At 59.7% G+C, this 26655-nt stretch overlaps 1 protein-coding gene across 3 annotated transcripts; it reads right to left on the reverse strand.

Annotated features, from left to right (window-relative positions):
* Positions 1 to 1261: 1261 nt before the first annotated feature.
* On the reverse strand, positions 1262 to 9112 carry LOC101521585 (adaptor related protein complex 1 subunit mu 2). 3 transcript variants are annotated; one of them, XM_004595501.2, is made up of 11 exons: positions 9068 to 9112; positions 7887 to 8043; positions 7376 to 7443; positions 6544 to 6674; positions 6069 to 6343; positions 4565 to 4707; positions 4408 to 4479; positions 3031 to 3189; positions 2472 to 2597; positions 2128 to 2203; positions 1262 to 1323 (listed from the first exon to the last, which is right to left on the reverse strand). In XM_004595501.2, exons 1-11 carry the CDS (start codon positions 9107 to 9109, stop codon positions 1301 to 1303), a joined length of 1272 nt encoding a protein of 423 aa, XP_004595558.1. In that variant the 5' UTR covers positions 9110 to 9112; the 3' UTR covers positions 1262 to 1300. The 3 variants fall into 3 exon arrangements, with proteins under 3 accessions (XP_004595558.1, XP_004595557.1, XP_058514022.1); XM_004595500.2 differs by having other exon boundaries at positions 4565 to 4713; XM_058658039.1 differs by lacking the exons at positions 7376 to 7443; positions 7887 to 8043 and having other exon boundaries at positions 4565 to 4713.
* Positions 9113 to 26655: the final 17543 nt, after the last annotated feature.

The following is a 26655-nucleotide window of genomic DNA, read 5'->3' on the forward strand; positions in this document are numbered from 1 at the left end:
GGTCTCCCCCGAACTCACCCTCCTCCTCTTCCTCCTCCTCCTGCGGCGCGCGGCGTGCGTTCTGCGGCTGCGCGGCCGCCCGCCAGCCCGAAGCTGTGGGGGCGGGGCCTGCGTGGAGGGCGGGGCCTGCCAGCCCCCCGCCCCCTGGCTTGTTTTCTTCCAAACTCCCGCAGTGTCCGGCGGCCGTCCCGCCCACCACGGGCCGTGCTAGCCAATCGCTGCGCGTCTGCGGGGGGGCGGTGTCGCTCCTGATTGGCGGGAGCGTAGAAGTTCGATGGCGCGCCCCTCCAGGCGGGGTTTTTCGGATTTTCAAACTAGCCGGGCGGGAAAGGCGGCGGCTTTAACCGACTCGGGCGGCGGGGCGGGGGCGGGAAAGGCCCGGCTGAGGAACCGGGCGGGCTTCTCCCGGTGTATTCAGTCGGGCGGAGCTGGGGAGGGACGAGGTGGACGGCGCGGGGCGAGCCGGGCCTGAGGGGAGGGCGCCGGCCGAGGGTGGGGGGCGGCCGGGACCCCCAAACCTGAGGGAGGGAAGGTCAGCGTGGAGAAGCGGTGGGAGCCACGGCGGGTGGGCAGTTGGGGTGTGTGTGTTCCGGGGTGCTGTGACCAGGGTCCCCAGCAGTGTTGGGGTGTGTGTTCCGGGGTGCTGTGACCCTCCCGGCACTGACAGCGGTGTTGGGGGGTGCGGGGAGGCTGTGCAGGCTGGCACAGGGTTGAGCCCCTGGGTGGGGGATCGCAGCTGGAACTGGGTGTGTGGTGGTCAGGCGGTGCCAGCCTTCTCCAGCTAAGAGGCACACACGCAGGGCTAGATGCATTGCTGTTGTTTTTAATGATACCCCCAAACAGAACGGCCTCTGTGGAGGGAGGAGGGGCCCTGACACACCCCCGCTAAGGCAGGTCACTTCAGGAAGGCACTCAGGAAGGGGGGAGCTTCGGGCCCCCTCAATTTCTTCATATAAAATCAGGGAGGAAGGGGGGAGGACAGAGCAGCTCCGTGAGGCAGGGCGGTGTCCACCCTCTCTCCAGGCCAGCCCAGGCTTCCGGCAGGCGAGGGGGCCAGGGGTTGCTCGTGTCTCACATACATGCACAACACACACCTCCACATACATACACGTACACACTGATACATTGCAAACCTGCAAGCACACCTACACAGCACACACGTGTGTGACTGCAGGGAAGGTCTGCGTACCCAGACCCACATACATGCGAGCCACAGATACAACCACACACACACCCCCCTCTCCCTGTCGGGGCCCCTAGGGGGTCACAGAGCGGAAGGGCCCCAGACATCCTCTCCCTCCTAGCTGGTTCGAAGTTGGTAATCTGCAGAGAAACAAGTGGGAACCCTGTGAGAAAGAGGGGGCGGGGGTACAGGGGGAAGAGGGCCGGCTCTCCCGCTCCACCTCACCCCACCCCGCCTCACCCTGCGCCACCCTCCTGGGGGAAGAGCCCTGGGGTGAGCGGCTCAGAGGCCAGGGCCCCACTTCCCAGTGCCTGCCTGGGTTTGAGGTTCAGCTCCTATTCCCCTACACCCTGACAGGCAGCAGTGGTGGCGGCCAGAGTGCTGGGGGACCCAGGTGGAGCGCCTGGCTGCCTGCCTCAGTGTGGCCCCACACCAGCCAGCACGAGCATTCGGGAAGCAAGGCAGTACACGCCTGCCTCTCTCTCTTTCTGCACCCCCCTCAAACCACAAACATGTTTTTTAAAAACATCTATTTAGGTGGAAGCCACATGACAGCCACAGTGGAGCTGATCAGAGCCAGGGGCTCCATCCACGTGGGTGCAGGGGCCCAAACACGTGGGCCCCCTCCTCCGCTGCTTTCCCAGGCGCATGAACAGGTAGCCAGATGGGAGGCACAGTCGGGACTCGAGCCATGACTTTGGCCTGAGACGTGGACCACCTGAGTGTACAGCTCAGCCCCTGTCCCACCCTCAGCATCAGAGCTGGTGCTGTGGCATAGCACATTAAGCTTCTGCCTCCTGCGCCAGCATCCCATAGTGGTGTCAGTTCTAGTCCTGGCTGCTCCACTTCCCATCCAGCATTCATGTAGCAGAGGATGGCTCAAGTCCTTGGCACCTGAACCCCTGCCCCGTCACCTCCCTGCCCCTGTCACATAGCCTTCTTACCTCCACTCTGAGTGATGTAGCGTACCCAGGGCAGAGCCTGGTACCCACTCTTCTCAATAATTTTCATGTATCGGACCTAGGCGGGAAGAGAGGGCAGGGGCTGGGCTGGGGGCAGGGTGAGGGTGGTGGCCACAGGTTGCCCAGCCTGGGGGAGGAACAAGCTGCTGGGAGGGGTGAGGCCACGGCAGGCTGAGTGCCCGGGACAGCAGGAGTGGACATGGAAGACTGGCGGGGAGGGTGCGCGGCCCAGGGAGCGGACGGGACTTGAGCTAACGGGACAGAGGAATGAGAGACCCAGTGAGGTCCCAGAGACAGAGGGGATCCCTCCCTGCCCACCTCCTCACCTGGATCCCGGAGACCGTGAAGTAGGGGATCTCAAACTTGACCCCGATGGGAGGTCGGCCCTCCACCTCCTCCTTCTCCACGCTGGGCAGGCCGAAATGAGCTCGCATCAGATACTCCTTGCCACCCTGAGGGCACATGGGGGGCATTAGGCATCACACGGAACAGCAGTCACACCATGGGGTATCAGACATGCCACGGGGCAGGCGCAGGAGGGCCCTCCGCCAGGCTCACCCTCAAACAACCCCAGGGAAATGAACCCATTGAAGCTGGGGTTTGCAGGTGTGAAGGGGGGAGTTCTGGTGACCAAGTCAGGGGCACCCCCACACTCAGAGCAGAAAGGCAAGGGAGGTTAAACCTACACCTGTGACCCTGGCGTCCCATGTGGGCGCCGGTTCTAATCCTGGGAGCCCCGCTCCCCGTCCAGCTCCCGGCCTGGAGCAGTGGAGGATGGCCTTGGGGCCCCGGGGACCCCGAAGCAGGGCCTGACTTCCTCCAGGCCGCGGGACGGAGGGTATCCCAGGTGTAGCCTCAGCTTGCCCACCTGTGCCCACCGCTCACCGGGAAGGATTTGATGCTCCAAATGACCACGTTCTTCTCAGGCACGTACTTGGCACTGCCCACACTGGTCTTGAAGCGAGGGGAGTCGGCATCGCTGGGCACGGGCACAGAGATCTCCACGCTGTTGGCCACCGACTGCTTCTTAAACTGGCCCTTGGCCTGCCCGGCGAGAGACGTGAGCAATGGGTAAGTACTTCACGGGGTGGATGGGACAGCCACATGCCCCCTCTCAGAGCCAGGGTTCAAGTCCCGGCTCCCTGCTCATGTGCTCACCTACCTGGGCCGCTCGCACCCCCGCGGGAGGCCCGGATGGAGCTCCTGGCTTCCGCCTGGTGCAGCCTCTGGCTACAGAAGCATGCCAGGAAGGAAGCAATGGACAGAACTCCTCTCTCTGCTCTGCCTCGCAAATAAGTGATAAAGCACTAGCACCCAAGACTGGAGAAAATGTTTACGGTCATAGTGTGTACGCCATATTTTGGTTTGAAAGATTGTATATCTGACTTTCCAATCAAAAAATCAGAGAGGAGAGACAGAGAGGAAGATCTTCCCTCCGCTGGTTCACTCCCTAAGTGATCACAACGGCCAGAGCTGAGCCTATCCGAAGCCAGGAGCCAGAAGCCTCTCCCAGGTCTCCCACGCGGGTGCAGGGTCCCAAGGCTCTGGGCCGTCCTCCACTGCTTTCCCAGGCCACAGGCAGGGAGCTGGGTGGGAAGCGGGGTTGCCGGGACATGAACTGGCACCCATAACGTGAAGATTAAGCAACTGCAGTACTGTGCCAGGCCTCGTCCTCCACAGCAGAGCTTATGTGCTGCAGGCTGTCGCAAACAGCACTTGCATCCCCTGTCCGCAGCCTCCCTCCCTAGGGAGGGCACAGGCCAGTGCACGCAGTGACGCCAGGGCCCCAGAGGACACCAGCACCCTGTGCTGTCAGTGGGGACACTGTGTGCCATAATTACAGAGGAAAAGCAATACAGCAAAGTTGCGGGGGTCATTAGCCCAGAAGTTAAACCTCCAACGTCAGAGGTTCAAGGCCCGGCTCTGTCGCTGATGCAGCTCCCTGCTCATGCGCTCCCGGGAGGGGCAGCAGAGGGGGCTCCAGAGCCGAGGCCCCAGCACCCACGCGGGGAGACCCGGATGCAGCCCCGCTCCTGGCTTCAACCCGGTTATTGTGTGTGCGCGGGGAGTCAACCAGCACATGGAAAATGTCTGTTTGCTTCTCAAAAACAAAACCCACTGAGCAGCTTCAGTGTGAAAACGAGAAATGTGTGAAGGGCAGAGCCCGGGGCAGGCAGAGGGTCCTGCAGGTGGGATGCCAACGGAGACAGGCGGGACCCGCTTCACCAACGCCAGCGCAGTCGGCGGGCAAAAGGCACTCACCTTGACCATGATCTCCACGCGGCTGTGGGAAAACTTCTCAATAACAGACTCGATCCAGATGAGCGGCTTCACCTGCGGGTGCCAGAGGGGCGGAGCCTCAGCGGCCAGAGCCCCGCCCCTGCCGGCAGGGATGCGTGCGCACTGTGCGGCCTGTCACCTGCGTGTTGAGGCGGTAGGACATGAGTTCGAAGTCGCCGTCGGGCGGGATGAAGGAGATGGTGCGGTCGTTGTCGAAGCGCGAGAGCCGCACGCACTGGTGGAACTTCACGTCCTCCAGCTCCACCGACTTGTTCTTGCTGCCTGAAACTCGACAGCCCGGCGTCAGCCCGACCTGGCGGCCACCCAAGGGAGCACCTGGCCCCGTGCCTGCCGCTACCAGCACCTCAACTTAACACAAAACTGAGCTAGCCTTGCTTCTGGGCTTATTGCATTTAAAAAAAAAAATTTTTTTTCCTTATAGCCTACACAATGGCTCAGTCAGCTAGTCCTCCCCCTGCAAGCGCCAACATGCCAAGTGGACACTGGTTTGAGTCCCAGCTGCCCACTTCCCATCCAGCTCCCTGCCTGTGGCCTGGGAAAGCAGTGGAAGACGGCCCAGAGCCTTGGGACCCTGCACCCATGTGGGAGACCTGGAAGAGGCTCCTGGCTTTGGGCCTGGCCAGCTCACGCTGTGGAGGCCACTTAGGGCGTGACCCAGCAGGTGAAGAGCTCTCTGTCTCTCTCTCTTTCTTAAATAAATCTTTAAAATATGTAGAAAGGCAGAGAGAGACGGCAAAGTGTCCTGGTCTAGACACTAAATGCCCGTAGCGTACAGGGCTGGAGCGAGACAAAGCCAGAGCAGGGAGGGACTCAGCCTGGGTTGCCCGGGTGGGTGCCAGGGGCTGAGCCCTCGAGCTGCGTTCATGACCAGCCGGAACTGCAGCTGGATTCGAAGCCAGGCCCTCCAATACAGAACGTCGGTGGCAAGAGGTGTCTTCCCCACGGTGGTGGGGTGGGGGCACTCAGGGTTGTCATTTTTGTTGTTGTGCATGGTTGGCACACAAAAAAAACCCAAAGCCAAGTCAGGTGCCAGGAAGCAGCGAAGCAGCTGCAGTCCCGTGCTGGGCCAGCAGGGGATGCACGTGAGCTGCAGAATGCCCCACTTTGGCGGAGCAGATTACGGTGCAGGGACAGTGGGGCGGTGTGTTGGTGCAGGCACAGGGGCTGGGGTGCAAGGACGAGGGGTGGGGTGCAGGGTCGGGTTGGGGTGTAGGCACAGGGGTTGGGGTGCAGGGTCGGGTTGGGGTGCAGGGTTGGGGTGCAGGGTCGGGTTGGGGTACAGGACTAGGGTTGGGGTGCAGACACAGGTGCTGGGGTGCAGGCACAGGGGTTGGGGTTTAGGGCCAGGGGTTGGGGTTTAGGGCCAGGGGTTGGGGTGCAGACACAGGGGTTGGGGTGCAGGCACAGGGATTGGGGTGCAGACACAGGGGCTGGGGTGCACGCACAGGGGTTGGGGTTTAGGGCCAGGGGGTGAGGTGCAGGCACAGGGGTTGGGGTGCAGGCACAGGCGCTGGGGTGCAGGACAGGGGTTGGGGTTTAGGGCCAGGGGGTGAGGTGCAGGCACAGGGGTTGGGGTGCAGGACAGGGGTTGGGGTGCAGGCACAGGGCTCCTCAGTGCTTACGGCCAGTGAGCTCGAAGAGCACGCGGTCGTTGAGGCCCAGCCGCAGCTCAGGCATGCCCGACAGGAAGACCTTGAGCTTGATGCTGCCCACCACCTCGCTGAGCAGCACGCTCCCGTTGGCGCTGACCAGCAGGTTCACCGACTCAATGACGTCGATGAACACCTCGTTCTTCTTGTACTTGAGACCCTCAGAGCGCCAGGACACGGCGTTGGTCACGGTGGGCGGCACCCGCGACCTGCCCGTCTCCAGCTTGTTGCCCTGCTGCGTGATGTACCTGGTGCAGGGCAGGGGTGAGGCGTGGCTGGACCCTGGGGACACCAGGCCCTGCCGCGGGACCCGAACCCTGGTTCTTCCCGCTCCTGGGACAGCGCTGGCCCCGCCCCCGCCCTGCAAGCCCCGCCCTCCACCCGCGATCCCGCCCATCCCTGTTAGGCCCGCCTCTCCGCGAGGCCCCACCCACAGCCCCACACTCACTCCTGCAGGATCTTGCTGTCCGTGGTCTGCGGGAAGCCGAAGTCCATGAGCTCGTCCAGCAGCTCGTAGACGATGACGAAGTTGTCGCGGATACTCTCCTCCTCCAGCTCCTTGAAGTACTCGCAGAAGACCTGCAGGAGGGTCCCCGCTGAGCACCTGGGATGGGTCCGCAGTCAGGACAACAGCGCGACCACCGGTGCCCTCCTGGGAGAATGCCTCTGGCTCATGATGAAGAGGTAACCTGTAATCGCTTCATTTATGACCCTGGGATGTTTCTGGTATTTTCTGTAGGCCCAAAAGCCCGGTGAAGCCTGCAGACACCGGGCCATCTAAGATGTATGAATACATAACAGATACAGATGGGGGCTGGCAGTGGTGTGGAGCGGGTTAGCAGCAGGGCTGGTCGCAGTCCTGGCGGCTGTGCCTGGGAAGGCAGCGGACCACGGCTTCGTCGACGTCTCCCGTGACGGTGGCCCGCACTACAGTCCCTGGACTGCCACCTGCTGCTTCCTGGGGTGCACAGAGCCAGGGCCCAACCCAGGTGCTCTGAGAAGGGCTGTGGGCATCCCATGTGGCTGTCCCCAAGGCCCACCCCTTCCCACGGGCATTCATTCCATGGGTTGATGCGTCCCAGGGCAGGACTTGTCCTAGCAGCCAGGGTAGGGGCACAGAGAGGGACCTCAGCTTGCACACACCCCCAGGACCGTCCATGGCTCCTGCTCCCAGCAGCAATGCTGGCGGTCTGGAAGGGCCACGTGCAGGCCGGCAGCCGGTAGCCACGGCCACGGCCAGATGACAGAGCGGCCGACCCGTGAGAGGCTGGCAGACCTACCTCCACCGTCTTATAAAGGAAGGAATACACCAGCGAGGCGTTGGCGTTCTTCAGCGTGGTGGCCACCACTGAGGACAGCGGGGTTAGGGAAAAGGAGCCACACACCTTGACCCTCCAGCCCCACGCAGGTGGAGGTGGCAGCTAGGGACCCCGGCGCTGCCCACCCCCGCTCCCACGCAGGTGGAGGTGGCAGCTGGGGACCCCGGCGCTGCCCACCCCCGCTCCCACGCAGGTGGAGGTGGCAGCTGGGGACCCCGGCGCTGCCCACCCCCGCTCCCACGCAGGTGGAGGTGGCAGCTGGGGACCCCGGCGCTGCCCACCCCCGCTCCCACGCAGGTGGAGGTGGCAGCTGGGGACCCCGGCGCTGCCCACCCCCGCTCCCACGCAGGTGGAGGTGGCAGCTGGGGACCCCGGCGCTGCCCACCCTCGCTCCCACGCAGGTGGCACCTTGGCGCTGCCCACCCCCACGCACACCCTGCCCCCTGCCTGCCCCGGCACCTGGGTTGGATACAGTACAGGTTGCTGTGTTTGATCCACAGGAAGTGGACCCGGCCGTGGCTCAGCAGTGGGGCCAGGGAGCCCTCTTCCTCATGCTGCATGAGCAAGGGCATGAAGTGCTCGATTTCGCTCATGGGCACGTCGCCCTTGTAGTTGCGGCTAATCAGAGGCTGGGGGGCAGAGAGGACCTGTCAGAGCCGGCTGCTTGCCCCCCAGGAGCCCCCAGACACTCTCTCTCTCCAGCCCACTCGAGGACAACCTGAGGTGGGAGGGTGCAGCAGCTGCTGGGATGGCTGCAGCCTCGCTCAGCCCTGCTGGCTCATCTCGCTCTCTGCTCCATCCTGGGGAACAGACGCCCCCCACAACCCCACTATGCAGATGAGGAAGGCTGAGGCCCAGAGTCCAGGGCCACAGGGCATGAGGGGGAGTGGGTTCAAGGCACCCAGCCCCAGGAGTCCTGCAGCAAAGACATTGGGACTCTCTAATAAATAAAAAGATCAAAATACTGAGGTCAGTGCAGTGGCTCAATGGCCTAAGCCTCCACCTCCAAGCACCTGCATCCCATTTGAGCCCAGGTTCATGTCCCAGCTGCTCCACTTCCCATCCAGCTCCCTGCCTGTGGCCTCCTCTCTAAATCTGCCTTTAAAGTAAAAATAAATAAATCTTTATATAAAAAAGTTATACCTATGGATTTGAGCGCCTACAGCTCTTCTTGAGAGAAAGTGAACAAGAATATATACTAGTAGCAGGTGCTTGCAAAAAGTTTAGGGGAAGTGTCTATTAGGGAAAAAACAGATGCATGGATTTTTTTTTTCATTGCACCAAAATAAATGAGTCTTCCCTCCCTGTGAGGTGTGTCTGCAGCAGCTGCAGGTGGCAAGGGGTGAAGAGTGTTTTAGGGTTCTTAAACGCCCAGGGTTTGGGGGCTACACGCTCCGCAACCTCGCGAAGGTTTCCATGCGCCCTTTTTCCCTCGCATGGAAAGGAAGGTTCCAGGAGCCGAGCCCTGGCGGCGATGGGATGGCCGAGGCCGAGCTGGGAAGCGGGGAGAAAGGAGCAGGTGTCGCCACGGGAAGGGTCGCCCCGCGGAGCCCAGGGCGCCTGGCCTCCCCTGGCCTCCCCTGGCCTCCCCTGGCCTCCCCCGGCCTCCCCCGGCCTCCCCTGGCCAGCGCCCCCCTTCCGGGGCCGGCTCACCTTGCCCTTGACGTCCAGAATAAAGACAGCTGAGGCCGACATGGTGGCGGCGGGGACGGAGCTCAGGACGGCGGCAGCTGCTTCCTCCTTCCTGCGGAAGCGCCCGCGCCCAGGTGAGCGCGCAGGTGAGCACTTCTTAAAGGGGAGGCCGCCAGGTGAGCGGCGCTCGGCCGACGCAGAGGCGGCGACGAGGGAGGACCCCGGGAGGGACGGCAGCCCCGGGCACCGGCCCAGCCGATGCTCCACCCCGCACCCACGCAGCCCTCACCCACTCACGCCCCTACACCTCGTATTCTCTCTCTACCGGGTCAGCCCGGCCCCCGGGCGCTCCACCACAGCCCCCAACCATTCGTTCATGCCTTCATTCATTGCTTCTTTCACTCAAGGACAGAAATTGGGGCAGCCCTCAAGAAAGGGAAACATCAAATGTAGATTTTTTTTTTACTCTTAACGTTATTTCAAAAAAAAACCCCACAAAAATGTATTTACTCGAAAGAGAATAGAGAGGGGGGGACAAACAGGGAACAAGAGCTTATTTCATTGGTTCGCTCCCTCAAATGCCCTCCCAGGACTGCGGCAGACCACAGCCAGGAGCCAGGATCGCAGCTGGATCTCCCACAGAGTGCCAGGGACCCAAGCACCCGGGGCGATCACCTGCTGCTCTCCCTGGTGCCAGAGCAGAGGGCTGGGTCGGGAGCGGAGCAGCCCGGACTTGGACGAATGCCCGCTATGGGATGCCCAAGGTACCCCAGTGCTGACTCTGGAAACCCAAGATGCTGCCTGCACCCCAAGAATGGGGCATCCCCCCATGTCCTCACCAGCTCCCAGTTCAGAGGATGACATGAGCATGAGGAGAGGGAGGAGGCAGGGTGTTGTGGCAGGGTGGGTTAAGTGGCTACTAGTGCTGCCAGATGCCAGCTGCAGTCCCGGCTGGCCTCTTGTCCAGCTTCCTGCTGGTGCGTTTAGGAAAGATTTATTTATTTCTATTGCAAAGTTAGATATACAGAGAGGAGAGGCAGAGAGGAAGATCGTCGTCTGATGATTCACACCCCAAGTGGCCACAACAGCTGGAGCTGAGCCAATCTGAAGCCAGGAGCCTGGAGCCTCTTCCAGGTCTCCCACACGGGTGCAGGGTCCCAAGGCTTTGGGCCGTCCTCCACTGCTTTCCCAGGCCACAGGCAGGGAGCTGGATGGGAAGTGGAGCACTGGGACAAAAAATTGATCCCCACATGGGATTCTGGTGCTTGCAATGTGATGATTTAGCTATCGAGCCATTGTGCCAGGCTAGCAATAAATCTTGAAAAGAAGAGAAAGAGGTGGCCCAGAAGACATGCGGGGCACTGCCTGGGCCCCGCCCGGCCTCCAGCTATCCGATCTTTTCAAAGGCCCCACCCATCTCTTGGGACTCCAAGATGTTGGCAACTGGAAATAGAACCCCAACGGCCGGGCCCGGCGCCCTGGAATCTGAAACTCCAGGCCCTCTCGGCTGAAAAATTCATGAGCCCAAAACTTGCACAGGGCTCGGAGAACAGAGCTTGGAGAACAGGGCTCGGAGAACAGAGTTCAGAGAACAGGGCTCGGAGAACAGGGCTCAGAGAACAGAGTTCAGAGAACAGGGCTCGGAGAACAGGGCTCAGAGAACAGAGTTCAGAGAACAGGGCTAGGAGAACAGGGCTCGGAGAACAGAGCTCAGAGAACAGAGCTCGGAGAACAGAGCTCGGAGAACAGGGCTCGGAGAACAGAGTTCAGAGAACAGGGCTCGGAGAACAGGGCTCAGAGAACAGAGTTCAGAGAACAGGGCTCGGAGAACAGGGCTCAGAGAACAGAGTTCAGAGAACAGGGCTCGGAGAACAGGGCTCAGAGAACAGGGCTCGGAGAACAGAGCTCGGAGAACAGGGCTCAGAGAACAGGGCTCAGAGAACAGGGCTCAGAGAACAGAGCTCGGAGAACAGGGCTCAGAGAACAGAGTTCAGAGAACAGGGCTCAGAGAACAGGGCTCGGAGAACAGGGCTCGGAGAACAGAGCTCGGAGAACAGGGCTCAGAGAACAGGGCTCAGAGAACAGGGCTCAGAGAACAGAGCTCGGAGAACAGGGCTCAGAGAACAGGGCTCGGAGGACAGAGCCAGCTGTGTTTGTCCATGCTGTCACCTCCCCCCACCTAATCCCGCCTGGGCCTGGGGAGGCTTGGCCTGGGCCCACTTCTCCAGAAGCCTCCCCAAGGAGGGGCCTGTCCACAATTCCTTCTCTAGGGTGGAGGGCAGGCCTTGTCTCTGGCGTCCCCTGTGGCTCCCGAGGGCCCCTCGGCCATGGGCACCGCCTTGACATGACCAACCAGACACAGGAATGCCAGCTTCCCCGTCTTCCGCGCCTAGTCTCCTGACCTCTTGGGGCATAAATGGCAGCCTGTTACCCCTTCTCTGTCTTGTTGATCTCAAATACCCCTTCCCGGTACCTATAGCTCACCCATCCTGGCTGGGGCCACCTACTTGTCCAAATCCTCACAGAAGGCTGGTTTACTTTTCACTTTAAAAAGCTGAGTGAGAGAGTGAAAGAGGGATCTTCTACCTGCTGCTTCACTTCCTGAATGGCCTCAACGACCAGGGCTGGGTCAGGTCAAAGCGGGGGGCCTGGAGCTTCACCCCGGTTCCCAACCCGGCTGGCGGGGCCCAGACACTTGGCCACCCTCTGCTGCCTTCCCAGGTTGGAAGCAGGGAGCTGGGATGGGTCTTGGCATTCCGGTGTGGGATGCTGGTACCTTGGCTGCAACTTAACCAGCCGTGCACAGCCAAGCCCCCTGTGGCAGCTTTCCTGTTACAATAGAACTAAGCATAAGGTTTCCTCTCCTGGCCATTTTCTTGTTGTTTTGTGGCCATTTTTAAGTGGTGTCGAGCACAGTTACACTGTTGCAGAATGCTCACTCCGCCCCTTCAGGGGTCCCTGTTTTCAGGAAGTTATCTTCCCAGCCCGGCCCCTCCCCATCCCGCTTCTACCACAGCCTCCTGGGTCTGACAGGTGCTCCGGGAGTGAGTCAGCCACAGGGAGCATTCTCTTTTCCTCTTATAGGTTGGGACTAGATCGCTGATGCTAGCTGACTCCGTTACACCACCTGGCAGCCTGGCCAGGCGCAGGGGGGAAGACAAGGCAAAGGGTAGGGAGGCAGCGTTGTGGCTATAATGGACTGAGTCTGGCTCTTTTAAAATTTTTTATTTTGAAAGTGAGAGTTGAGCCCGGCATGGTAGCCTCGTGGTTAAATCCTCGCTTTGCATATACTGCTGGGATCCCGTATGGGTGCCAGTTCGAGTCCCGGCTGCTCCACTTCCCACCCAGCTCCCTGCCTGGGGCCTGGGAAAACAGTGGAGGACGGCCCAAAGCCTTGGGACCCTGCACCTGAGTGGGAGACCTGGAAGAGGCTCCTGGCTCCTGGCTTCAGATTGGCTTGGAACCAGCACCCATATGGGATCGCGGTGCATTGACGGCAAGGACTTTAACCGCTATGCTATCATGCTGGGCCCCAAAATAAATAAATATTAACAACAACAATAACAAAAACCTTTCTCTCTGTGTATCTAACTTTGCAATACAAATAAATAAATTCAGAAGAAAATGGAAATCAAAGTTACATGGCTCATTGGCCAAATCCTCTCCCTACAAGCACCAGGATCGCATATAGAAACAGGTTCATGTTCTGGCTGTCCTGCTTCCCACCCAGCTCCCTGCCTGTGGCCTGGGAAAGCAGTGGAGGACGGCCCAAAGCCTCGGGACCCTGCACCCACGTGGGAGACCTGGAAGAGGCTCCTGGCTCCTGGCTTTGGATCAACTTATCTGCGACCATTGTGGCCATTTGGGGAGTGAACCAGCGGATGGAAGAACTCCACTGCTTTCCCAGGCCACAGGCGGGGAGCTGGATGGGAAGCGGGGCTGCCAGGATTAGAACCAGTGCCCATATGAGGTGCTGGCACTGTTACAGGTGGAGGCTTGGCTTACCATGCCACAGCACCAGCGCCCCCTGAACTCTCTGTCCAAGGCTTCAAGTCCTAGTCTAGCCGGGACTCACAGTGGGACTGGCGTTGCGAGGCTGAACCTGTCATCTTGCCGTGTGAACCCCCTCTGCCACAGAAAGCACCTGTGACCCCTTCCTGTGAAGCTGGCACACTCCCCCTCCCGCTGAATCAGCTCTGCAGACGCCCACGGCCGTCAGAACCTGCCCGGCACCTCCTGCCCTCTTTGATGGCTTTTACATTTTGTTTACATTCTTCACTGTTGAGTACAATGCATATGAATAGGCAGCTTCCTACACAGCTTTTGAAAAATGATTTGCTGAAGCTGGCATTTGCTGGCACTGTAGCACAGTGGGTTCAGCGGCTGCCCGCAGCGCTGGCATTCTGTCCGGGCACTAGTTCAACTCCGGGCAGCTCCACTTCTGATCCAGTTCCCTCCCGATGCACCCGGAAAGAAGCAGAGCAATGACTTTATTACTTCCTTTTTCTTTCAAGATCTATTTATGTTTATTGGAAAGTCAGATACACAGAGAGGAAGATCTTCAGTCCTTTGATTCACTCCCCAAGCAGCTATAATGGCTGGTGCTGCGCCAATCCAAAGCCAGGAGCCAGGAGTCTCTTCCAGTCTCCCACACGGGAGCAGCGTCCCAAGGCTTTGGGCCGTCCTCCATTGCTTTCTCAGGCCACAGGCAGGGAGCTGGGTGGGAAGTGGGGCAGCCGGGACCAGAACCGGCGCCCATATGGAATCCCAGTGCGTGCAAGGCAAGGACTTTAGCCACTAGGCTACCACGCTGAGTCCAGGAACCATTTTCGTAAGAGTCCCTTGTTAAGCTACTGGGTTTAGTCTGGCCCAGCCCTGGCCTTCACAGGCGTTTGGGGGAGTGAACCAGTGGATGAAAGATCTTCCTGTCTCTTTCTGCCTTTTAAATAAATACAGCGTTTTGATTTGAAAGGGAGAGATTGTCCACCTGCTGCTTCACTCCTTAAATGGCCTCCATGGGCAGGGCTGGGCCAGGCAGAAGCTGGGAGCTGCCTCCAGGTCTCCCAAGCAGTTGCAAGGGCCCAAACACTTGGGCCATCCATTCGTCGGGAACTGGATCAGAGGCAGAGCAGCTGGCACTGTGGTAAGGATGCCAGCACCGGATTGTAGGAGACGGCTTAACCTGCCGTGACACCGAGCTGGCCACATGAGTGTCACATACATGGGTCCACAGCGAGTCAGGTGCTGGCGAGCTGACCCCTGCGCCAGCACAGTCTGGTCTCCCTGATGCCCCTTCTGTGGTCCCCAATGCACCACCACTGATCTGTCAGCATACCTTGATTAGTTATGCCTGTTCTAGAACTTTCTGAACCATGTCAGGCCTTTGCTCAGCTGGAGGCTTTGTTCTTTGTCAGGATTATGTCCATGGGGGTGCATTCTATCCATGACTCCTTCCTGGGGCCGCCCATCTCCACTCCCTGTTCCACTGCCTCTGGAGCCATCTGCTCGCTCAGTCTGGGCCAGGTGGGCCCGCTTGGGGGCAGGGACCCCAGCACTGGAGCCATCTGCTTGCTCAGTCTGGGCCAGGTGGGCCCGCTTGGGGGCAGGGACCCCAGCACTGGAGCCATCTGCTTGCTCAGTCTGGGCCAGGTGGGCCCGCTTGGAGGCAGGGACCCCTGCACTGGAGCCATCTGCTCGCTCAGCCTGGGCCAGGGCTGCCCGTTTAGGGGACAGGGACCCCAGCACTGGAGCCATCGGCTCGCTCAGTCTGGGCCAGGTGGGCCTGCTTGGGGGCAGGGACCCCTGCACTGGAGCCATCTGCTCACTCAGCCTGGGCCAGGGCTGCCCGTTTAGGGGACAGGGACCCCAGCACTGGAGCCATCGGCTCGCTCAGTCTGGGCCAGGGCTGCCCGTTTAGGGGACAGGGACCCCAGCACTGGAGCCATCTGCTTGCTCAGTCTGGGCCAGGTGGGCCCGCTTGGGGGCAGGGACCCCTGCACTGGAGCCATCTGCTCGCTCAGCCTGGGCCAGGGCTGCCCGTTTAGGGGACAGGGACCCCAGCACTGGAGCCATCTGCTCGCTCAGTCTGGGCCAGGTGGGCCCGCTTGGGGGGCAGGGACCCCAGCACTGGAGCCATCGGCTCGCTCAGCCTGGGCCAGGTGGGCCCGCTTGGGGGGCAGGGACCCCTGCACTGGAGCCATCGGCTCGCTCAGCCTGGGCCAGGTGGGCCTGCTTGGGGGCAGGGACCCCTGCACTGGAGCCATCGGCTCACTCAGCCTGGGCCAGGGCTGCCCGTTTAGGGGACAGGGACCCCAGCACTGGAGCCATCGGCTCGCTCAGCCTGGGCCAGGGCTGCCCGTTTAGGGGACAGGGACCCCAGCACTGGAGCCATCTGCTTGCTCAGCCTGGGCCAGGGCTGCCCGTTTAGGGGACAGGGACCCCAGCACTGGAGCCATCTGCTCGCTCAGCCTGGGCCAGGGCTGCCCGTTTAGGGGACAGGGACCCCAGCACTGGAGCCATCCCCTGCTGCCTCCCAAGGTGGGCGCGAGCAGGAAGCTGGAACCGGGAATTGAACCAGGCGCTCCTCCTCTGGGCTGTAGAGATGCCAACCCCTGCATCCTACCATGCTATTAAGGCTGCAGACAGACAGACAGACACACACACACCCCTGGGACCCCGCTGGGAAAGGAATGCACTGGTTGAACCGGATTTTAATGTCATCTCTCTACCGGAGCGTACCTGCTGGCCCTGGGGGGCGAGGGGAGCCCGTTGCCAAAGCCCTGACCATGGGATGAATGGAAACCAGCAGGATTTTACCTGTTCGCTGCCACCCAGCGGCCGTTTAGTACCTCCTGGGCGGATCCATGCCTGGAGCGATGGATGAGACGGGTTGGCCTCACCTGGCCCCCCCGGCGCGGCCGCGAACCCCGGTGCTCCCTAGACGGGGAAACAAAGAGACTCCACCCTTCCCGGGCCGGTTCCGCCCCCGGAGCCCGCCTCCCGCCCGCTCGGGGCTCCCATTGGAGAGGGGCGCGCACGGGGCGGGCGCACGGGCGGGGCGCACGGGCAGGGCGGGCTCCCCAGGCCCGGGGCCGGCGGGCGCGGCGCGCTGAAGCCGGCCGCCCAACCTCCCGCCCGCCCGGGCCGGGGTCGCGCTGTCCCGGGTCTGCCCACCGCGGCCTCCGCGCGGCCATGGAGGACGAGCGCAAGGACGAGGCCTACGGTAGGGAGCCGCCTTGTCCCCTCGGGGGGCCGCTGCGTTAAAGGGGTGGCTTTGGAGAGAGGGGAAGTCAGGACACACGCAGCTTGGAGGCGCCGTCCGGCCGCTGCCCTCCCGCCCGCGTGCAGCCCCAAGCCTCCCGGCTGCAGCCAGGCCGACCCCACACCCGGGAGCCCTTCGCTGCCTCCCACCCCAGCGCCACCGTGGGTTTTGGGGCCGGGGCGCACGGCGCATGCTCCACCCGCGGAGGTCCCGTTATCTGGGCGGCTCAGATGGCACGAGGCGGGGGAGGGGAGGCCTGGCGATGGGTGCTGGAAAGCAGCCGGACCGCGACCTCCCTATTTCCCTCTCGTCTTCTTCCTGGACCCCTTTGCCCTGCTTTCTGCTCCTCCCCGACATCTCCTCCTCCAGCACTCCCTACAAGTAACGGCCCAAGGCGTTGAGCCAGTTGCGGGAAACTGAGGCAGCCCGGGGCAGCTGGAAGAGGGAGGCGTCCCTCTAAACCTCCCCTCCCTCCCCCCCACCCCAGCAGCCTAGGAGGGGCAGAAACGAAGCCATCTCCGGTGCTGGGCAGGAAAAAAACCGGAAACAATTGAGAAACTTTCCATCCTCCCTCTCAGAAACGGTATATCCACCCCCCAGTTAGAGGGGGTCCCCGGAATGGGGGTCGCATGCCTACAAATTCTTGAGCACCGCCTTAGCTAGTCGGCGGAGGGGTGCAGCCACCGTGCGTACCCCACAACACCTTCTTGGCCACACTTTTTTCTTTCTCTTCTGCATTTCGAGTCCCCAAGGGCCAGCTCAGCCTAAACCCCAATTGGCACTGTCCCCCGGGAGGGTGTGGGGGGCCTGGGAGGAGGGCCTCTGTGACCCCCTCTCTGTGAGACCCACAACTTCCTGGAAGCTATTTGAGTGAAAGCCTTGGGGAGGGGGCCGGAAACTGTTCCAGGAAGAGAAAAACAAGTTAGGCAGAACTGCGACTCTAACCTCCCCCCACCCCTGGGGACAAAGACCTCAAGAGGCTGAGTGATGCTTGGTTCTCCAGGGACAGCCCTGGCAGACGGGCACCGCCTGCAAGCACCCCAGCTCCTTGCTGTTTGAAAAATGCCAACCTGAGTCTCTCCCCCCTGGCTCTTGGTTTTGGCTGCAGCTCTGGGCTCCGCAGCTTCCAGTGCTGCGGGTCCTTAGGGTGTGGCCAGCTGGATGGGTTGTGGACATCTTGGCCCCGGGGTCCCTGGCTAGGCTGCCTGAGGGGGTAGCCCCTGCTGGGTGCTTGGTCTCCCGTGCGGTCTGCCTGGGATGGGGTGCCAGTGGAGTGGGCCCCCAATCCGGTAGACCCTACTAATGCGTCTGCGACCAAAGCCCCCTGAGTTAGGGTGGAGGGTCCTACTTGGCTCTGCCCGGCCCTGCCACCCCCTCTAAGACCTCGGGGAAGACTGGGCTGGAAGAAAAAATTGCCAGAAGGGAGAAGGACCAGCAACTAGAGGTGTAATTGTAGGTTGTTCCAGGTTGTGCAGCAAAAAATAGGACACTGGTGGGAGGGCCTGGGGGTAATTTAGGTGAGTTAGGGCTGGAAGTTGTGCGGCTGGGAGAGGTCTGAGGGAACAGCAAACAAACCACACTGTCCCTTCATTATCCCTCTCAGAGGTGGCCCTGCAGCCTGGCAGGCTCTCCCGCTTGTCCAAAGGGGCCACCTGGATGGGGTGCTTGCATTGCGGATGTAAAAAGAAATAATACTAATTTAAAATGTAGTTGGAAAACTGAGTGACTTGGAATTCTTACATCCATCTGTTGATTCATCTGCCACCCCTCTGCCACACCCACTGGAGCTGCAGCAGCTAGGGTTGAAGGGGTCTTGCCTGCAGGCTGCAAGGGCCCTCCAACTCGGCCCATCTCCCATTGCGTTCCCAGGGTGCTTTAAGCTGAGAGCTGGATCAGGCGCAAAGCAGCGCACAGCGACCATGCCCACGGGGGATGCTGGCTGTGCAGGCGGCAGCTTAACCTGCTGTGTCCCAAGCTTGCATCTTGCTTGGCTTGAGGCCAGAACCAGCAAGCTGGGGTGGTTGGACTGGCCGTGCAGTCCCTGTCTGATCTTGGTGAGGGGGGGTGCCCCCTGGTGCCAGGTGTGCCTGGGTGGCTCATGCATTGCTTTTGTAAAGGGTTGTGTGGCTGTGGGTGGATCAGTGAGCTCTCTGAGGAACCCCGTGTGCTTCGCCACAACAGGGTGGCAGTCAGCCGGAGCTTAGGGGGGTGGAGGCTGGCCATCCTGGAATGCAGCCTTTTCCAACAGTCCTTGTCTGCCTAGGTCAGGACTGGGCAGGACGGGGAGGCCCTCCTTGGAGCAAGCACAGGGAGGGTGCAGTTGCAAGGCAAAGAGGGAAGTGTTTGGGGCCCCTGAGGGTGGGGAGTCGGGTGGGGATGCTCCCCACAGGCATTGGTGCCTCTTGGCCAGAGTGGCTGTGGGGGGAGAGTGGTGGAGGGAATAGAATCCCAAACCATAAACCCTGATGAGGAAGGAAAAAAAACCTGGAGGAAAGAAGTTATCATGGTTGTTTAAAAACACGGGTTCCTGGGGTGGGGATTGGACACGGTGGTTAGGGCGCCACTGAGGATGTCAAGTCCCCAAGGGGCGTGCCTGGACTGGAACCCCTGAGTGCTGGCAGGATTGGCTCAGGTGCTGGGGTCCCCGCTGTTCTGCACATGGGAGACCTAGATTGAGAACTTTGTCCCCGACCCAGCCCTGGCTGTCTCAGGGATGTCAGAGAGTGAACCGGCAGATGGGTGCTCTTTCATTTTAAAATTTCGTTATGGGAACTGGTGCTATAGCCTAGTGGCTAAATCCTCACCTTGCAACCACTGGGATCCCATATGGGTGCCAGTTTGTGTCCCAGTGGCAAGCTCCCTGCCTGTGGCCTGGGAAAGCAGTGGAGGACGGCCCAAAGCCTTGGGACCCTGCACGCGCGTGGGAGGCCCAGAAGAAGCTCCTGGCTCCTGGCTTGAGCCTGGCCTACCCCTGGCTGTTGCAGGCATTTGAGAAGTAAACCAGCCTGTGTAAGATTTGTTCTCTGTGTCACTCTGCCTCTCAAGTAAGTAAATACAGTTCTTTTTAAGATTTATTCATCTTTATTGAAAAGGCAGGTACTCAGAAAGAAGGAGAGACAAACAGAAAGATCCTCCATCTGTTGATTCAAGTGGCCGCAACGGCCCGAGCTGAGCCGATCTGAAGCTAGGAGCCAGGAGCCTCTTCCGGGTCTCCCACGCAGGCACGGGTGCCCACGTCCTGGATCTGTCTTCTGTTGGTTTTTCTGCTGCATTAGCAAGGAGCTGGATCGGAACAGAGCAGCCAGGATTTGAACCAGTGCCCGTATGGGATGCTGGCACTGCAGACTGTGGCATAACGTACTATGCCACAGTGCCAGCCCTGACTGTAAACTCTTACCTAACAACTAAATGAATATATTCCCTTGTGTTCCAGGAGAAGCGTAGTTTTCCATGTGAAAAAAGCCTCCTGGGGGCTCGGCAGCGTGGCCTAGTGGCTAAGGTCCTTGCCTTGATCCCATATGGCCGCTGGTTCTAATCCCGGCAGCTCCACTTCCTCTCTGTCTCTCCTCCTCTCAGTGTATCTGACTTTGTAATAAAAATAAAATAAATCTTTAAAAAAAAAATAAAAAAATAAACAAAACCCTCCTGGGAGCCGTTGCGTGGCTGCCTTTATCCCAGGGGCATATACTTCGTGGGATCCTCTTCTAGCCCTTACCCGTTTCCTGGCCTGTTTGTGTGAGATGTTGCGTCTTTTTAAAGCTCCTAGGTTGGGTTTAATGCCGAGGGAAGCTGCCTATGGTGTAGTTCCCACAGTGCAACCGCAGGGCTCCTGGCTGGCTGGTAATGCTGGGCTACCGTGTTAGGCTGTGAAATGGCAAAGGGGACAAGAAAGAGCCAAAAACGGGGGCATCTTCAAGATGTGTGGACTGGGGTCGGGGTCGGGGTCTTCTCTCTTGCAGCCCCCCCACCACAGCGGGAGGTCTCCACTTGAGTGAACGTTGCTTTGCTCACTGCCTTGTCCCAGTGGAAATTCTTCCTCTCTGTTGGACGGCAAGTGAGTTGTTTTCTTTGTTGCTGTTTCTGTGTAGCAGTAACTCTGCCTTGTTGTATAGTCGGGGCCAGCACTGCAGTGTAGGGGGCAGAGCCTCTGCCTGCAGTGCTGCCCGCTCTGGCTCAAGTCCCAACTGCTCCACTTCCCGTCCAGCTCCCTGCTGATGTGCCTGGGAAAGCAGTGGAGGACGGCCCTACATGAAGCTCCTGGTTTCAGATGGGCTCGGCTCCAGCCTCTTAACAGCCATCTGGGGAGTGGGCCAGCGGATGGAAGAGCTTTTCCCTTCCCTCTCTGTAATTTTTGCCTTTCAAATATGTAAATCAAAACAGCAGAAACAAAAGAGAAGCCCAGTGTTTTACACTGGAGTGCGTTGGCTTGAGTCCCCATCTGGCTCTCGCTTCAGGCTCCCTGCTAAGCAGACCCGGTGTTAAACCGCGGGGTTTAACGGGTATGGGCCGCAGGAGCCCTAACCCTAACCCTAACCCTGAAAGCTCCCAATAACCAGGTCAGAGGCTGCAATAGCAAGAGGAATTTTATTGACTTCCATGGACGGGCCCCACTCCTATGACAGAGTAACAGCCCCGATATCCAGGGGTACAGATAGATATTTTATAGGCACAGACTGCAAGGTTTAGCATATTTGCTAAGTTTTATGGCCTTATTCTGGCAACAGCTCAGGCCCCTCAGGCCACATTTCCTCGGACTAAGGAATTTACTTATCAGGAGACAGAAGCTTAGGCGTTCTTCCCATTGTCAGGCCCATTGTGGCCATTCCCCTCCCCTTATCTGATCTCCAAGCAGGATACAGAAGCAGAAAAAGCATTAACCCTTACTTTTCTCTTTCGCCCGGGGGTGGCGGGTACAGGTGCCAGCTTGAGCTTGTCCAATCCCTGCCATCCACCTAAGTGACCTGGCCTGCAGTTTCCAGATGCTGGGCCAGCCCTGGCCACTGTGGCCTTTGCAAAATGAGCCTGTGCGGGAAAGGCAGGGTTACTGGGACAGACAGAGACCTCTTTCATCCCCTTGGGTCATTTCTGAAATGGCCACAATGACTGGGGCTGGCCCAAGCCCAGGTCAGGAGTCTGGAATTCCATCTGGGCCTCCCACGTGGCTCCCGAGGCTCGAGCCTTTGGACCACTCGCTTCTGCTTTCTCTGCTTTCTGAGCTGGGAGTTGAATGGGACAAGGGGCTGCTGTTCGTGGGAGATCTCAGGCAGAGGCTAAGCGCACAGTGCCACAACACTATTAGTGCTTCCAGTTCACAAGTGCATTAAAAAAACAAAACAACTTTTTAAAAAGATTTATGTATCTATGTTTCAAAAGCAGATTTACAGAAAGAGGGAGAAAGATCTTTGATCCACCGGCTTCCTCCCCAAATGGCTGCAACAGTCAGAGCTGAGCTGACCTAAAGCCAGGAGCCAGGAGCCTCTTCCGGGTCTCCCACGTGGGTGCAGGGTCCCCAGGCTTTGGGCCGTCCTCCACTGCTTTCCCAGGCCCCAGGCAGGGAGCTGGGTGGGAAGTGGAGCTGCCGGGACTCGAACTGGCGCCCGTACGGGATTGTGGCACATGCGAGACAAGGATTTTAGCCACTAGGCTACCATACTGGGCTGGACTCTTTTTTTAGATTTATTTTATTTGTCTGAGACAGTTTTTTTCGGGGAGCGATTTATCCAATGCTTTCCTCTGCAGATCGACTCAACGGGCAGGAACTGAGCCAGGAGCCGGGTACTACATCCGGGTTCTGCCACATCCCAGGACTTCCTGGCGCCCCCTAGTCCCGTCCCAGTGTCTGGGAGCACAGAACAGTGAACCTGGTGGCCGACAGGAAGTGCCTCGGGGACAGGAAGTGAAGGCTCCGGGCCAGAGGTGACCACAGCATGATTTCTGGTCTAAAGAGTGGCTTAGGTGGATTCTGCCATTGAGCAAATACCTTCCTTAACGTTTTTTTTAAATGTTCACTTACTTATTTTCATCTATTGGAAAGAGAGAGAGGGAGCTTCCATGTACTGGCTCCTTCTCCAGTGCTCACAACAGTCACGGCTGGGCTGCTCCCAAGACAGGAACCTGGAACTCCATCCGGGTCTCCCACATGGGCAGCAGGGGTCCAAGCCCTCGGACCATCCTCTGCTGCCTGCCCAGGAGCACTGGTGGGGGGCTGCATCAGAAGTGGGGCAGCCGGGACTCGAACCGGTGCTCCGATAGCCGTGAGAAGAAGTAAATAAATAAAATCTAATAAATATGGGCTGCCACTTCCCACTTGGGGCCACATTGAGGAAGTGGTGAATGGCATTGGGACAGCGGCTGCTTGTGAGTTCTGTGGTCTGTCTCCAAGGGTTATCTGCGTTCAAATTCCAGTTCCCACTAACCCTTTGGCCTCAGGCCATTGTGACTCACATCGGTGTCCCAGTTTGCTTAGGATCCACCTGGGAGGAGTTAGTAAGCCCTGGGTGCCGTTCCGCATCCCCCGTGGTGCGGCAGGGCCTCGTTCCAGTCCCTGCTGCCCGGTTTCTCCTCCGTCTCTCTGCTGAGGCACTGGGAGCAATGGAGGGCGGTCCCGGTGCTTGGGAGCCTGCACCCACACGGGAGACCTGGAAGAAGCTCTTCCGTCCGATGGTTCACTCCCCAAGTGGTCGCAACAGTTGGAGCTGAGCCGATCTGAAGCCAGGAGCCAGGAGCTTCTTCCCGATTTCCCACACAGGTGCAGGGCCCCAAGGCTTTGGGACGTCGTTTGCTGGGCCACAAGCAAGGAGCTGGATGGGAAGTTGGGCCGCCGGGATTAGAACTGGTGTCCCTATGGGATCCCAGCATGTGCAAGGCAAGGACTTTAGCCACTAGGCTACTGCACCGAGCCAAATAAATGGATGTTTATACATAAGCAAGGATGTGGTTCTTAGAAGCTCCTGCCCAGGCATGGTATACAGTAGGCGCTCACTTGGTGTTTGTGTGCGTCTCCTCTCTCCGCTCCCCTCCTCAGGCTGTCGGTAGAGCGTGTCTGAGCTGCTTGTTCCGCAGAGGACAGCAGGCTGACCGCGTGGGCGTGGCCGAGTCCTTGGGGACTTGGCTGCCGGCCGGAAGCTGTGGGGGCTGGGTGGCACTGGGTGCCCTGGCAGCAGTGTTGGGACTGGGCAGTCTGTGTTCTCTAACATGCCACGCCCGCTGGGGTGGGTGGGCCGGCTCCCATGCCAGCCAGGACCTAATAACGGCTGCCGCCCGCCCCCCAGCCTGCTCTAACGGGCCAGCTCCGCCGGCTGCCCGCACGGCCTCTCCCCGCAGCCAGTGACACAATACACGCATTGAGTGCATCAGAAAGTGAAGGAATTTATTTTGCCTCCTGATTCCTGGTTCAAGTCCAATGAGAAGGGCTGCAAGTCGCAAAGATTTTTTTTTTCCCGAAGATTTACTTAATTTTTTTTCCAAAGACTTATTTATTTTTATTTAGAGGCAGAGCAGGTTTATTGAGAGGAGGAGGGACAGAAAGATCTTCTATCCACTGGTTTACTGCCCAAGCAGCTGCAGTGGCCGGAGCTGAGCCGATCCGGAGCCAGGAGCCAGGAGCCTCCTCCGGGTCTCCCACGCGGGCGCAGGGTCGAGGCTGTGGGCCGTCCTCCACTGCTTCCCCAGGCCCCAGGCAGGGAGCTGGGTGGGCAGTGGAGCAGCCGGGACTGGAACCAGCGCCCACATGGGATGCTGGTGCTGCAGGTGGAGGCTTGGTGTGATGTGCCACCATACTGCCCTCCCCCACCCCCCAGCAGTGGCCTTCATGCTGGCAGGGTCCCCAAGTGACACGGTCACATGTGTGTATGTGTGTCCTCCGGTCAGCAGGGCTCTGAGGGCATTGCCTCCCTACACCCTGGGCAGGCGGGGTTTTCTTTCTGTGTGACCCTCAGGCTGTGGATTCTTTTTCCTCACTGGAGGCAAGACCAGCTCACTGGGAAGACCACCCAGAGCAGCCACTCCGGGAAAGGAAGGAGTTGCTTCCATGCCCTCTCTGAAACTCTGCCATGATGGTTATTTCAAAGGCAGAGCTATGGGGTGGGGAGAGAGACCTTCCGTCTGCTGGTTCCCTCCCCAGCTGTCTGCAGCGGCTGCAGCTGAGCCCATCCGGAGCCAGGAGCTGCTCCTAGGTCTCCCACGTGGGTGCAGGCACCCAAGCACGGGCCCCATCCTCTGCTGCTTGCTCGAGTGCCTTAGCAAGAAGCTGGGTGAGAAGTGGAACAGCTGGGACTTGAACCAGCAGCCATACAGGGTGCTGTCATCCCAGGAGGTCGCTTTGTCATGTGGCACCACAGCGCCAGTCCCTTCACTGCCCACACCCTGTGTGGGCATCCTGGGCTCCAGGAGGTTCAGGAGTGATTGGTGTTGCTGGAAGCCACTGGGTGATTGGAAGTTGGTTGTAGAAGCCCTACCAAGCGGACAGGGTTGGAGAGCTGCCCAGGAGCTGGACGGCCCGACCCGCCTGCTGCTCGTGGGACAGGCAGGCAGTGATCCCTTGATTTCCTCTCCAGGCCTCAGGTGCTGCTTCTGTGAAATGGGCGTTGCCATCAGCTGCAGGGAGCAGACCCGGGCCAGGCGGGGGCAGGGAGAGGGAGGTGCGGGAGAGGCTCGGCTTCCCCCTCAGCCCCTTCCCCTCCTTCTGCTCCTCCTCCCCCTCCTTCTCCTCCTCCTCCCCCTCCTCCCCCCTCGCTTTCCTCTTCTTCCCCCTCCTCCTCCTCACTGCCCATTCCCAGGAGGGACCAGAACCCATTAGCATCCTCCGGTCCGCTCTCTCCACCCTGCCCAGGTTCATAAGAACTAATGGAAGTTTCTGGATGACCCTGGCGCTCCCTGCCACCCCCTCCCAGGCCAGGCCTCTCGCCCCGCCCAGCCCGTGTTTTGCATTATCTAGTTCTGTTTTCTGGAAGGTGGGGGCGGTGGGGATTCCCCTCCCCATCCCCCACCGCCCAAGTTCACCCAGTGAGGTGCTGGCCCAGCTGCACCCCCTCCCCCTCAGCAGCCAGTCTTCAGGGGTGCATCCCCCACTTCCTGGCATCGCCTCTCCTGCTTGCTGTGCTTTGGGCTTTTTATATATGCGCATGATTAACCCGTGTGGAATTTACTCTGCTAGGGCTGGGGGGAAGGGTGGAGTTTATTTTCTTGCATTTGCAGCCTTAGGATTCCTGATGGGAGAGGGCCTTGACGGCCTGGCCTCTGAGCAGGCCACGCTTGGCGTGTTCTCTGGCTTCCAGGTCGGCGGTTTGCACGTATATGTTGCACGTTTGTGCGCAGGAAAAGCGAAGGCGTGTTTTCATTTGCAGTGTCAGCTCTGTGTGTGTGTGTGCCGGGTGCACTCGTTCAGCAGGACCTGAATGCTTTAAGATTTATCTGTGTGTTGGAAAGGCAGAGTGACAGAGGAAGAGACTGAAAGCCAGCCAGGAGCCTGGAACTCCACGTGGGTGACGGGAAGGCAAACCCCAGGACGTTCTCGGCTACTTTCCCAGGCGCATTAGCAGGGAGCTGGATCGGAAGTGGAGCAGCGGGTCCAGTGTGATGGTGTGATGGCTCTGTAGCTAAATCCTTGCTTTGCATATATTAGGATCCCTTATGAGTGCCGGTTCTAATCCCGGCTGCCCTGCTTCCCACCCAGCTCCCTGCCTGTGCCCTGGGAGAGCAGCAGAGGACGGCCCAAAGCCTGGGGACCCTGCACCAAGTGGGAGACCTGGAGATGCTCTTGGTTTCTTGCTTCAGATTGATTCAGCTTCGTGGCTACTTGGGAAATGAAGCAGCAGATGAAAAATCTTTGTCTCTTTCTCTCTGAAGATCTGCCTTTTGAATAAAAATAAATAAATTAAAAAAAAATTGGAGCAGCTGAGATACAAAGCGGCTGGGATTGCGCACACTGAGACGGGCTGTGGGAGCCCCATGGTGACACTGTGATGGTGTAGTGGGAAGAGGCATGGGGCTCAGGGTGAGGACAGAGGGCTGCTGGCCCCCACGGGCCCGAGCTAACTGGGGACAGGTGCGGTTTGTGGCTGGGGACCCCGCCACCGTCTGTCCACTGCTGGGCTCAGGTGGGGTTGGCCGGGACTCTGTGAACCGCAGGGTTTCTTTGGGCCTATTGGTCATCCCAGGGTACAGCCTGGCGCCTTGGGCCTCGCCTGTTTGCTCAAGCTCAGGGCCAGGAGGAGGTCATGTAGGGCCTCCCTCGCTGGAAGGACTCTTCCAGGGATGCATGCGTCGGTGAGCTGACGCCTGCTGGGCAGTGTTGGGCGCTGAGATGGCTCTGACCTGTGTATGGCCGCCTGTGTGAGGCCAGCGTATA

This window comes from Ochotona princeps, chromosome 33 (genome assembly GCF_030435755.1).
Source record: "Ochotona princeps isolate mOchPri1 chromosome 33, mOchPri1.hap1, whole genome shotgun sequence".
NCBI classification, from domain to species: Eukaryota; Metazoa; Chordata; class Mammalia; order Lagomorpha; family Ochotonidae; genus Ochotona; species Ochotona princeps.

What these genes read in the sequence shown, in the direction of transcription:
- LOC101521585 (XM_004595500.2), bottom strand. Translation starts at nt 9,109, where the DNA reads ATGTCGGCCTCAGCTGTCTTTATTCTGGACGTCAAGGGCAAG. An exon ending in CAAACACAGCAACCTGTACT is followed by an intron (nt 7,444 to 7,886) that starts GTATCCAACCCA and finishes CGCTGTCCTCAG; the next exon opens with TGGTGGCCACCACGCTGAAG. An exon ending in TCCTTTATAAGACGGTGGAG is followed by an intron (nt 6,675 to 7,375) that starts GTAGGTCTGCCA and finishes ACCCTCCTGCAG; the next exon opens with GTCTTCTGCGAGTACTTCAA.